Raw genomic sequence first — 13,495 nt, forward strand, 5'->3', positions numbered from 1 at the left:
CTCTGCTCTTTTACCATTGAAGAACATGGATAGTTCACATGCAGTACCCCTAAACACCATAGATGCCTAGGCTGAATTCTTGTAAGAGGAGGATGTTTGTAGTTTTTTCATGGCATCAGCTCACTGTACTTGGTGGTCTAATGCCATCCTGGATGCAGGTGATCTTCTGATTTTAAATAAAGAGAAGAATTCCTTCCAGAAATAGGTAGTTTTTCAAGTAGGTCTGCGGATTCCATTGCAAGTGTGCATGCATATGAGAATGCTACTCAAAAGATTTTCAGTGTCCACTGGAGGCTGTGTATGCTCCCTGTGCTACCTTGCGCTCCTGTATGGAGGTGTAAAGTGCGGAGTGGCCATGGTCATTCCCTGCTTCCCTCTTACCACCTGTGGCAGTGAGATGGAACACCAGAGTCTGACCCATTATCTCTTAGCACTTGCTAATTCTACTTGACAGCTTTTCCACTTGATAATTATTTACGTAACTGGAAGAAAAATCTTCTCCCTCAATTAAACAAATTTGGAACCAAAAAACCCAGTCCAGTTAAGTGCGTAATGCTCTCACCCTAATGGCTGACTCAAAATGTGCATCATGATGGCCTGAGACCACTCATGGACAGCCATGGCAGATGCCTCTCTGGGTGAGAGCCACTTTCCAGACATGGTTTGTCATTTCTTCTCATCTTGGATGCTAGCCGAGAGATGCCAGTCTTAAGCTCCATTTGTTAGAGCAGTTGATAAGTTACCTTAGAGTCTGAAGAAACACTTAACAATTTCTTCAGTGCCTGAGCAGTCTTGTTATCTGAGTGCCCCTTCCAGTGGGCATGCAACACAGAAAACTGACATCAACAAATCTTCAGTATCAAAGAAAGATCCAGCGGAGAGAACCCTTGCACAAAAACTGGCACTGACAGAAGATGATCTGAAGCAGGCCAGATGGAGCTCGCTATCTCACAGGGAGGTCAAAACAAACATTCCAAATCTCAGAGAGAGAAGGGTGGAAGTGGAAGTGTGAGGTGGAATTGGCCATAGCTGTAGTATCAGTGAAGTATCACAGACTGCAGTGCTGAATGCAGGCATAGATGTAGCTCTATCTGTAAGAGTGTCTCCTGGTACCAGCTAGAGAATCCCACTTCTCTCCTAGAGCCCACATTGGTGTGGAGGGCCAGTGCTGGCACTGGAAGAGATGCTGATACAGAGATCACTGTATACTTCAACACTGTCTCTGGAATAAATGTATTCCTTGTCCCGGTCACAAGGCCATGATTTTTTTAAAAAAATTTTTTTTGGGGGGTGGGAGGGGAAGAGATCTCATGGAAATGACCAGAACAATCTTCATCAGGGCTCCTAGCTTCAGCCCTGTTGGGTGTGCCGGGGATTGGGGCTTGAGCCCCAGCTCCTGATTTCAGCCCCATGGGTGGTGCTGAGGCTCGAACTTTGGGTTTTGGCCATGGGGCTCCTCAGCCCTCTTGAAAGGGCTCATGGACGCACAGTTGAAAACCGCTGACCTAGCAGACTTAAGCAAACATTTAGTTACCAGTCACAAGGTCCATCACAGAGCTGATATTCATGGGAGGTTTCTCACAATAGGCCTGTACAGCATCAAATGTCCAAACTTTTGCTCCATTGGGGCGTGAGTTTGGGTTCATTATAAGGTTTCTTTTTCCTACTGTGGAATCAAGGCCTTCCTTATGCCTTTCACACAATTTCCCTGATTCTCAGGAGGATGATCAAGATTAGGTAGTACAAAACCACACTCACCATTGTAGCTCCTTACTGGCTGAGATGGTTTTTGTTGACAGGCATGTTACAGATGTCCCCTTAACCTTCCATTCACCTTCCAGGCTGCCCAGATATGATATTGCAGAACCATAATCAGATTCTTTATCCAGAACAGAAATCATTGCATCTGACAGCCTGGATGTTGGCTGGTTGATTACTCCCTATAATTGAGGAAATCCTTATACAGAGCTGGAAACAGTCTTTATCGGTGGTAATGTTCAATAAAAAACTATATGGGCAGTTCAACCCAACTTGGATCCAGTACAGACTCAGATATCAAAGATTCTCTCTTACATACTGTATTTAAATTATGCTGACTTTTCATTTAGCTCTTAAGGTCCATCTTGTAGCAATTTTGACTTGTCATGAACTTTTACAGTTGTGCTCAGTCTTCACACAGCTGATGGTATAATGTTTGTCAAAGGCTTGTATGTAGTTATGCACTGGTAAGAGGACAGAATTCTGCTTGGAACCCTCCTCTTCCTCCTGCTCCTAAACCTCATGGACCATCCCCTTAAGCCACTCTCAGAATGAGGAGGTTACTTATCTGTAACTGCAGGTTCTTCAAGATGTGTGGTCCCCAACTGTATTCCACTGAGGGTTATGCTCATATGCTGTGCACCCCAGAGATGGAGCTTTTCAAAGTAGTTGTGTCTATTGGTCCACACATGCGACCCTGCATTGCCTTGTGGTTTCGCACCAAGTCCCCCCTGGAGCAGTACCGAATGCGCTTAGTGTTGGTGTGAGATGCAACGAGGTCTCTGACCGGAGTTCCTTGTTGACCAAAAATGTCCGCGATTACCATGTCATGCAATTTTCATTTGTGGTCAGTTGCAAAATTCCTGCTGAGAGCATCAGCTGCCATGTTTTGAGTCCCTAGTAGGTAGACTGCCGACGAGGGTATGGTCTGCAATGCACCATTTCCAGAAGCTTACTGCTTCTTCTCACGGTGCTGGGGACCATGTGCCTTCTTGCTTGTTTATGTTCTGCAAGCATTGTTGTCCAACATGACAAGAACAAGAATGAATGAACGGTAAAAATATGTGGCACACCTTGCATACTGCCCAAATTTCCAGGAGGTTGATGTACTTCTTGACTTCTCAAGTGGTTCAAGTTCCTTGTGTCATGTATGTCTGCTCCCCAGCCATTGAGTGAGGTGTCTGTTACAATTGTCATGGGCCATCAATTCCTGAGCTTCCTTTCTACATTGTGCTGCCAGTAACCAATCATCCAGGTCAGGCAAGACAAGGACTCGTTGCCATCGGGAGGTGAGATGCTACCATGGAGAAGACTTTTTGTGAAGACTTGTGGAGCAGTGGTGAGTCCAAACGGGAGGATCCTAGATTGGAAGTGTCGCAGATCCAATGAACCTCAGGAACCATCTGTAGGTTGAATGGGTGTCGACGTGGAAGTAAGCATCCTGCATATCAGGAGGTGTAAACCACATGCTTTTTTCTAGCAAGGGAATGATGGCCATGAGGTGACTACGCAGAACTTCAGTTTGTGAATTGAACAGTTGATGTGTTGGAGATCCAAGAATGGTCTCCATCCTCCTTTCGTTTTGGGCACTAGGAAATATCTGAACAGAACCCTTTGTCCTGAAAAGCTGCAGGGACTGGCTCCACTGCTCTTCTCTGCAGGAGGGAGTTCACCTCCATGGTAAGAATACTGTTGTGAGAATGATCTCTGAAATGGGCTCGGGGAGTGGGTGTTTAGGGGAGGTAGCATTGTAAACTTGATTATATAATTGTGTTGAATGACATCCAGGACCCACTTGTCAGTCATTGTTGTGCTCCATGCTGGTAGAAAGAGTTTGAGATGGCCCCTAAAAGGGGTGATTGGCAATAGTGTTGGGGTGTGAAGTGGTTGATAGCTCTCTAGATGCACTCAAAAATATTGCTTATGTGAAGATTGGACTTGGTGCATGGACGGCTCCATTAGTGGACCAGGCAGATGAGCCTGGACCTTTGGGCGCTTCTGTGGAGGGTTTGTAGGATCACTGGTGGTAGAACTGGGGAGGTTCTATAGTGTTGTTGTGTATGCAGCAGGCGGACAAATTTTCATTTTGGCACTGACATATATATGCCATAGGATCGCAAGATGGGTCTAGAGCAGTGGTTTTTAACCTGGGGTGCACGCACCCCCTGGGAGTGCGAGATGCCCTTTCTGGGGGTGCGAGACATATATTTATTAACATTATACATTTTTATCTAGATTTTTGATAAGGGGTGCGAGAACGTTTTTTGATAAGGAGCGTGAGAACATATTTTGAAAACCAAAGGGGTGCAGGCTGCAGTAAAGGTTAAGAACCACTGCTCTAGGGTCTTTCAGTGAGTGTAAGGAATAATCAGTCTTCTGGTTGAAGAGGTGTGATTAATCAAAAGGGAGGTCCTCGGTTGTGCTCTGTATCTCCCTTGGGAAGACAGAGGAATGTAGCCAAGATTCCCTCCTCATGATGATTCCATTCGCCATTATATGCAAAGACATGTCCCTGTAATCAGCTGCAGTCTGAAGTATAGTCCTGGAGACCAACTTTCCCTCCTCCAAAATAGCTTGGAAGTGGGCATGATACTGCTGAGGTAGTTTATCTGCAAAATCTGCCATCTGCCCATAGTTCAAGAAGTCATATTTGGCCATCAGTGCTAGGTAGTTCGAGATACGGAACTGGAGGCTGGCTGAGGAAAAGACCTTTTTACCCATAAGGTCTAACCTCTTGCCCTCATTGTCAGAGGCGCGGAGCATTGATGTTGTTGCCCAGCCTGCTCTGCAGCATCCTGGATCACCAGGGAATTAGGCGGAGGATGGGAAAACAAACTCAGACCCCTTGGGGAGCACATTGTCCCTCTTTTCTGCCCCCTTTGGGGTGGGGATGCACATGGCCAGGGTATGCCACACGGCGTGTGCTGGTTAGAGAATGGTGTCATTGATCGGTAGGGTCAATTTGGTCAGTATTGATGCATGTAAAATGTGTCTAGTAGTTGATCCTGACTGTCCTGCACTGCAGGCCCTCCAATGGGCACTGAAGGGCATTAGCTATCCTCCTGAGCAGCTCCTGAAATTGATGGTAGTCATCCAGGGGAAAGGAGTGCATCAACAACACAGACTCCTTCGGGAATGATGATGAGGAGCAAGGCAGTTCTGAATGTGAATTTGGGGTCATGAGTTCTAATATGGCAAACATGGTTGATCCTGATGATCTGTGGCAGTGCTCCTGGAGCCAGGTACCAATGGCTCCTTGGCTGCGACTAGGGAGTGTATTGCTATGGTGCTGTTGGAACTCTGGTAGGTATGCTTTTGGAATGGAAGCAGCAGACCATGTGTAGTGTCCAAATCCTCCGACTCAGAGGAACCACCGTCCAGTATGAATGGGGGCTCTGACAGAATGGGGTGTGCTGTAGGAACATGACCAGAGGGTAGCAGATCCGACGTAGGAAAGAGGGCCGTCTTAGCAAGTGAGTGGACCAGAATGCATAGAGATCTTATCTGATCCAGGAATAAAAGTTCACAAGGCCCTGGAGCACATCTGAGTCTGCCCAGCATCAATGGCACCCATTGGACAGAACCATGTAAGGGAGTCTGCCTTGGTACCGACAATTCACACTGCACCAGCAGAGCCGATGCAGGGCCCAGGACCAATGGATCCAGTGAACAATGCAATGCTTCTTCCTCTTTTTGGGCCATGGAGAGTGTCCCACCTTCATGGCCAGAACTCGTGGATGGTGCCCCTTTTTTCTTGGATCTGGAGGAAGACTTACTGCCATGTCTATACGTGTGCTTCCATGTTTCATGGCTAGGCAGTGGCACAGGGGCCATAGGACTGGTACCCAGGGATCTGGACTGAGACTCCACAGTATGAGGTGCACTCCTGGATTGCTCAGGCTGATGTATGGCCTCATGGCAATCTCCAGGAGATGCTTCTTAAAGTGTAAGGCCTGACCTTCCCGGTATGGTCAGGGAAAGAGAGGCAGATAGTACACCTGGACGTGATGTGAACTTCCTCCAAGTAGTACAGACCGTGTTGGTGCTCGTCAGTGAGCGAAAATGAGCAAGGGCAGGAAGTGCAGACCTTGAATCCCCATGTCTTCGGCATATCCGGTATCCAGATGGGTGCTGGGGATGGGGGAGGAGAGGTTGGTGGGAAGCTGCGAAGCAGTGTCCAAAAGTCTTTAATCCTACAAAAATTACTACAAACTCTAAAACCACTACAAAATCAGTAAAATCTCAACTATATGCAAGAATAAAAACGGATTTTTTTTCTTGAAATCTGGAATTGCATCAAAGGATGAAAGAACAAACAAAAGCTCCAACTCAGACCATGCAGCAGTGAGAAGGAACTGAAGATGCAGTTGGCCTGCACTGTCCTGCCCATTATTGCCTCAGGCAAAACCAGGAGGCAATGCAGGGACGCATACGTGGACTGACAGACACTACTAGTTGGAATAGCTCTGGTTCCAGGTGCATGGTGCATGCACATAAACCTCAGTGGAATACATGTGGGACCATCACTTAAAGAAGAAGCTCCTTGCACCATGTTACCCTGAAGATGGATTTTTCTGGTTGTCCTCACCTCGACTAGGAGAGTCAGTGAGCTCCAACTTGAACCAATTAGTTAACTTACCGGTTTTCTCAAAATGCCACTCTGCAGCAGGAGAAAATAAACCCACTGACCTTTGCCAAACATTGTCTTTAATTAGCTGCCAGGTCTGATGCCATGTTTGGTAGAATGGTTCAGCTAAGTCAACTGAAGCTCCTCAGATCACACCATCCTGAGTGGATACTGCTTACCTTTCATCCAAAGTGGGATTCACACTGATACATACTGAAAAGAAAAAGTGGTTGGTTTCTTTATAGTAACTGTGATTCTTAAGGTGTTGTCAGTGTCGATCCCATGAGCAGCCTTGCATTCTGGCTTTTTCAGTGTCCTCAGCATATGGCATTCTGAATATGTGTGGGAACTAGGGAATGGTTGCAAAGAGCTTCATCCTTTATGCCCTCACATGGGAGCAAGAGGAGGTAGAGGGCACATGCATGGCTCCAGTGGACCCTGCTGCTTTAAAAGGATGGCTGTTGTGTGCATGAAAGATGTGCACCTACAATGGGATCCACAGGAATAGTTTTTTTAGAATTTGTGTGTGTTCGTTTGTTTAAATCATATTTATCAGTGACAACTTTCTTCCTTCCGGCTTTCTCATGCAAGTTGTCTAAGAACTATGCTGATCTTTGAGTGCATTGGAGTAGAAGAGCGCAGTTTGGTACGAGTGTCTATAGTGATAGTAATTAGAATAAATGAGGCATTACAAATAATTAATTGATTTCATTGTTGCATAGACTTGTGTATAAATAAATTTTGAGACTGAACAAAGTCTGCAAAGCAGAAGAGTGTAGTGTCATCCAGCAGTGTCTGTAACCATGACTGATACTATTTAGATTTTCTTTCTGGTATTTGTGACATCATCGAAAAGTATCCTCATAATCTCAGTATTGTTCCCTCCACAGCACTGAATTCTTTGATTTGTGATATTAAACACAGTTATCTTGTCGTTTTGTCTTCCCCTTGCTGTAACCTGGAAATGATCAAAAGAAATAGGACCATTTAGATATCTGTAGAGCTTTCATGTCATGTTAAATAAAAATGAAAATCCTTTAAAATCACCTCCTCTCCCGCCATTCTCTAATCCAGCTGGTAGACTGAGGGAAGGCACATAAATCTTAATTACTGGATTCTTTGGAAGGTTTATAGATGCATGCTGTACGGTCTAGGGATCAATCGTAGATTACTAGTCATCAGTGTTAAAGCCAAGATCAGCTGTTTTTAAGCACTTTTTCCTAGTTTTCATCAATTTAAATTTTCACAGTGCTGGAAAATTGAGAGATTGGATCAAGGTAGACCCAGAAAGAATACACAGAACTGCTAAGTGTATCCATGTCTTCCCCTCCTCAGTTTCCTATTTATTCTAGACCTGTGGTTGCAAAACTTGATATTTCATGAGAACCCAGCTTGGTTTGTAGTCTCTGTCCTGCTGTTTAGTGTGCAGGTCTAAAGAAGAGGGGTGTTTTATCATATAGTCATCTTGACTGTTACGGATCATATCAAACTCAAAAGTGTTTTCTACGATTTGGAGAGCCCCTATGAGTTGGTGTGACTAAGTGGGCACAGAGCTGATTGAGGCCCCAGGGATGGGGACAGCTTCGCTCTGCTGCTGCTGCTGCTGTTCCACAAGCAGCCACAGTGTCCTCCATCCTCTTCCCTTTTATTAAAGAGCTAGACACGCCCAAGCTGTTTGAAGGAAAATTTGTAAGAATGTATCTTGGCTTTGCCTATACCTTGGTCAAACATAATAGAATGAGCTTTCAGACACTGTCTGCAGAAGGTCTTTTCTTCTTGTATCAGGACTTGGAGGTTTTGTGGTCTGGTACACTTTTTATATGGTTTACGTGTTGACCTCTGAATAGGGGATCCCAGTTTGGCCTGTAATAGCACCCCGGAATAGCTGTATTCCATCAGTGGGAAGCCTGTCCTGTTCTTCCCAGATTTACCACAGCAGTAGCATACTATTGGGATTTCCCTGCTGCCCAGGAGAATTTATGCTAGGTTGTGGGAGTGGCTGAGGAACTTGTGGCTCCTCCAAAACGTCTAGTCTAGGACTTAAGAGTTCTCCCCTTAAGAGTTCAACTAGCATTCCCCAGGTTGGGCGTCCCCTTGTCTTGTGTTCCTGGATTGGGCATTCCAGGTCTGACATTCTGCTCAGGGAGATCTATTCCTTTAACCTCAAAATAGACTTTGCTCTCTCCACTGCCTCTCCCATGGAAGATGTCTGGAAGTGCCTTACCAAGCTTGAGATATCCACAGATAGGACTTCCTAAATAAATAAAGGATTGCTAGTTGGATTCTGTGCTTTGCAAATTGTTTACTGTAGGTGCAAGAAACTCTTTGTGTCTTTCTCAGTTCAATGGTTTTTAACAACTACCCTAGCATAGTGCTATAAACTGTTCCACTACTTCAGTCCTGTCCTTTTCCTCAGCTCATAGTTAAAGGATGCTTGAAAGGCATCAGTAATGTAAGAATAAAATCATCATAAATAATCTGGAAAAAGGGGTAAGGTGGCAAAATTTGAAGATACAAAATTACTAAAGATAGTTAAGTCCCAGGCAGACTGTGAAGAACTACAAATGGATCTCTCAAAACTGGGAGACTGGGCAGCAAAATGGCAGATTAAATTTAAATTTGATAAATACAAAGTAATGCACATTGGAAAGCATAATCCCAATTATAACATATAAAATGATGGGGTCTAAAGTATCTGTTACCACTTATGAAAGAGATCTTGGAGTCATTGTGGATAGTTCTCTGAAAACATCCACTCAATGTGCAGTGGCAGTCAAAAAAGCAAACAGAATGCTAGGAATAATTAAGAAGGGGATAGATAATAGGACAGAAAATATCATGTTGCCTCTATATAAATCCATGGTCACCCCATCTCAAAAAAGGTTGGACTTGGAAAAGGTTCCGAAAAGGGCAACAAAAATTATTAGGGGTATGGAACAGCTTTTGTATGAGGAGAAATTAATAAGACTGGGAATTTTCAGCTTGGAAAAGAGATGGCTAAATGGAGATATGATTGAGATCTATAAAATCATGACTGGAGTAGAGAAAGTAGATAAGGAAGTGTTTACTATTACTCATAACACAAGAACTAGGGGCCACCAAATGAAATTAATAGGCAGCAGGCTTAAAAAAAAAAAGGAAGTATTTCTTCACACAACGCACAGTCAACCTGTGGAACTCCTTGCCAGAGCATGTTGTGAAGGCCAAGACCATAACAGGGTTCAAAAGAGAACTAGATAAATTCATGGAGGATAGGTCCATCAATGGCTATTGGCCAGGATGGGCAGGGCTGTTGTTCCTAGCCTCTATTTGCCAGAAGCTGGGAATGAGCGACAAGGAATGGATCACTTGATGATTACCTGTTCTGTTCATTCCCTCTGGGGCACCAGGCACTGGCCACTGTCGGAAGACAGGATACTGGGCTAGATGGACCTTTGGTCTGACCCAGTAGGGCCATTCTTATGTTCTTATTTAAGGATCTTTTATCCTAGTTGTGTTCAGCCTTTTCAACCAGAGGGCCAGAAATACTTTAAAAATGTCAGTTGATACTTTTGTAAAGCTCATAGTTGGTTTCACAGTAGCAGGACTAGCAGCTCTGACTGCCGTTTATATGCTATTATATTCTGTTTAGGTTCTTTTATATGACATCTATCACCATAGTTTATGCTAATAGCACATAATATTCCCTGAATCTATTTGTTGCTGCAGATGTGGTCCTACTCAACTCCTTTTGAAAGTGTCTTGTGATGTGGGACATTCCCTCACCTCACTCTGGAACTATATGGAAATTGTGTATGATGCAGAAATAGGTGGGATCCCCTTATGTGTTGTTTTTCTCACCGACACTGCTCCTTGAACTGCATTGGATACCAGTTGTCTTCTAGTTAATGTTTTGTTGGATTTCTGTCTTGACTGTGCCTCTTCCTGCGAGGTACCACAACAGGTGGGAATATCTAAGGTAGATGAATCAAAGGATCCTCTCTTAATATAAATAGGATGAGGTTAGACACACGATGCTCCTGAGGAATCTTTGGCTATGAAACTTCCTGCCATCCTTGGTCCATCAGATCTCACGCTTGATGATCCTCCAGCACATACTCAAACTTCGGCTTGTTTTGGTTTCTTAATATTAATAAAAACGGAATTGTCTGTCATTTTTTAAGACAGTCCTCCAGAAACATGTTGTGGCTAGTGTAATCAAGTTCTGTCTTATAACCTGGTGGTAACCTCCAATACAGAAAAACTTGAGTATATTGCTGCTGCATCATTATCATCAGTGATTTATGTAATAGTTTTGAATTTTTTAGTAAATACATGGTAATCGTTTATCCAATTACTTACACTTGTTTAATAAATGTCCAATAAAAAAGCCTTAAATTTTGCCTTATCGCCTTGGGATCTAAGGATCAATTTCTTTAAAAAGAATAGTTTCTTAGAAAAGGGTTATGTTGCATAGGTGCATTTCCCCCCCCCCCCCCTTCCCCCATGTAAATAGTATTACAAAGCAGGGAAATAAATTAAGACTTGTGAATTGCAGAAAAGCTACTGATAAATTGATGATTGGTGAATAAGAAATATAATTACTTGTTTGGAATCAAGCTTGATGGCCTTTCCCCTAGTATTAGTGACAAATGGAATTTTCTTAAGCCAAATTTCAGGGTTATCTTAGTAGTATAGAAGTTAAATACTGAAATAAAAAATTGTATATTCTAAATGTACTACTTATAGTAGTAGTATGTTTTCTCTCATCTTCCCATTTTAAACTGAGGACTTCTGTCCATCCTACCTTCCCCTTCATTCCTCTAATACAAAACAGAATATCCCACTTCAGTTTCACTAATGTAAGAATGCTCAGATATTTTTGTTATTAAATGGCTCTATAAGTAGCATTTTGGTCTTAAATTCAGAATGAAAATTCAGGCTTTCTGGTGAATCACATTTGTTTTTAAATCTGCTCCCCTCTGGCCCCCTATCATGTTAAGAGCCTCCCTAAATAGAGTACCTGATATTGGCGACAGCCTTTCTATCAGCCATGTATTTAAGAATGTGCAGAAATATAGGTTTGAAGTTCCCTAATGTATGTATGCTTATGAGTTTTAAACAGTGTTTCTTTTCTTTACAGAATGCTGCCTTTTTATATGGCCTTGGTTTGGTCTACTTCCAGTACAATGCATTTCAGTGGTAAGTGTGAATAAATCCTGACTTCATCAGAATGCTTTTGTTTATATTTTGTTACAATGTGAATGTTTCAAAGCCAGCTCACATTCTGTTCAGAGGATTTAAAACTTTTCATAGTCTTGATCAGATCTTAAGCGACAGATTGTCCTGGATATCATCTCTCCCATTTAAGATACCATAACATAACTTGTGGCAACTATGGCAATTTCTTAAAAGGAAAAACATAATAGAAAGCTAATGTATGTTTAGTTTCCTTTAATATGAATCATCAGGTGTGCTGGCTCTCTGTTTCCAGTGTGACCATATGGGTTGCTGTGAAGTACTGGTGGTCTGTGGACCACAGGTTGGGAACCATTGCCTTTGGGATGTGGGAAAAACTGTTTTTATTCTTTGAGTGATTGCTCATATCGATTCCAAGTAGGTGTGTGTACGCCATGTGCACAGTTGTCAGAAAGTTTTTTTTCCCTGACAGCACTGGTCGGGTCAGCTGTGGAACTCCCTGGAGTGGCGCCTCCATGATGCTCAATATGTGACCCTGCTGACCTGGCGCTTCCTCATTCCTTCTTACCACCCGTGACAGTTGTTGGAACTGCGTTGGCTTGCTTTCTCAAGTGTTCCCCTGGTTCTTATCATTTAGAGTCTTCTGGTTTTGATAGTTTAGCTATAGTTAATTAATGGTGTTTCTGGCCCAGATGCCTATTCAAGAGATCTGTAGGGTGTCAATGTGGTCCTCAAAGCACAATTTTGCCACTCAGTACACAATTTCCCAGCACGGTAGAGAGGTGCTCCAGTCCATGATTCCATAACTCCGACCCCATCGCTTAGGTACGGCGTGGGAGTCACCTGCTTGGAATCAATATGAGCAGTCACTCAAAGAAAAAATGGTTACTTATCTTCTCGTAACTGTTCTTCGGGATGTGTTGCTCATATCCATTCCAAACCCACCCGCCTTCCCTTCTGTCGGAGGAGCCGACAAGAAGGAACTGAGGAGGCACTGATTCGGCAGGGTCCTATATTCACCGCCATGAAGGCGCCACTCCAGAGGGCTCCACAGCCTACCCAAGTGGTTCTCCTAGGGGAAAGACTTTCCAACGACTGTACACGTGGCGTGCGCACACACTAATTGGAATGGATATGAGCAACACATCTCGAAGAACAACAGCTACGAGAAGGTGAGTAACAGTTTTTTCTCTAGGGGAAAAACAACTTAGTGTGTTTTATTCTTCTGGTTTGTTCATTTTTGAGCTTGGCGCAAATTTAATGTATTTGAAAATTTTTGATAGTAGAAACAATAGACTCTAATTTGTATCTCAGAATGAGTATCCTAAAAAGTTAAGAGAAGTGGTGGTCTTATTGGTTTTTTTCCCAACTAGGAAACAAGAAGAAAATGACAGAATTGTCTGTAAGCTGAGAGGGGAAGGAGAATGGGTGAAGTCATTGGTGACTGGAGAGAGTATTGGGCTAGTAGATTAAAAGAATTTTCATTTATTGTTAAATAGGGAATGGATGGAGTGATGTACTATTATAGGGCTTAGTTTGCTACAGTCTAAAAGCTTTTGGAAAGTGGGCAGTGCACATCATAATGTATCTATATAAAGCTGACTAGCTTATTTTATTTTTCAGTCTTCTTGAGTGTTGACTTCATTATATGATTGTTTCTCAGACCAAGTGTGGAAATGTGAAAGCTGCTGATCAATACAGTAAATGGGTGATAATTGTTGAGTAATTACAAGATACTGTGTGAACTTACTTGACTCAGCATGCCTAGAGTTAAAGGGGAGTGGTCAGAAAGAAATGATTGATGATGTGAAGTTATAAAATCTGATGCTTTTTTCTAAAGTAAAATTTGTGTAATAAAAGCATTTGTGCCCATCTCAAAATGCAGAAGTTAGTCTCCTAAATCAAATGTGCTATTGAATTAAAAAGTCCATT

At 43.1% G+C, this 13,495-nt stretch overlaps 1 protein-coding gene across 16 annotated transcripts in view; it reads left to right on the forward strand.

Annotated features, from left to right (window-relative positions):
• Window positions 1–13,495, forward strand: part of KDM6A (lysine demethylase 6A) — a 289,478-nt gene that overhangs the window by 120,030 nt on the left and 155,953 nt on the right. For all 16 annotated transcript variants that reach the window (XM_038390659.2, XM_043506376.1, XM_038390670.2 and 13 more), the window contains one exon: window positions 11,508–11,566. In XM_038390659.2, coding sequence (XP_038246587.1) covers window positions 11,508–11,566 — 59 coding nt within the window. The remainder of the gene's footprint in view (window positions 1–11,507; window positions 11,567–13,495) is intronic.

Source organism: Dermochelys coriacea, chromosome 1, assembly GCF_009764565.3.
Source record: "Dermochelys coriacea isolate rDerCor1 chromosome 1, rDerCor1.pri.v4, whole genome shotgun sequence".
Classification (NCBI taxonomy): Eukaryota; Metazoa; Chordata; order Testudines; family Dermochelyidae; genus Dermochelys; species Dermochelys coriacea.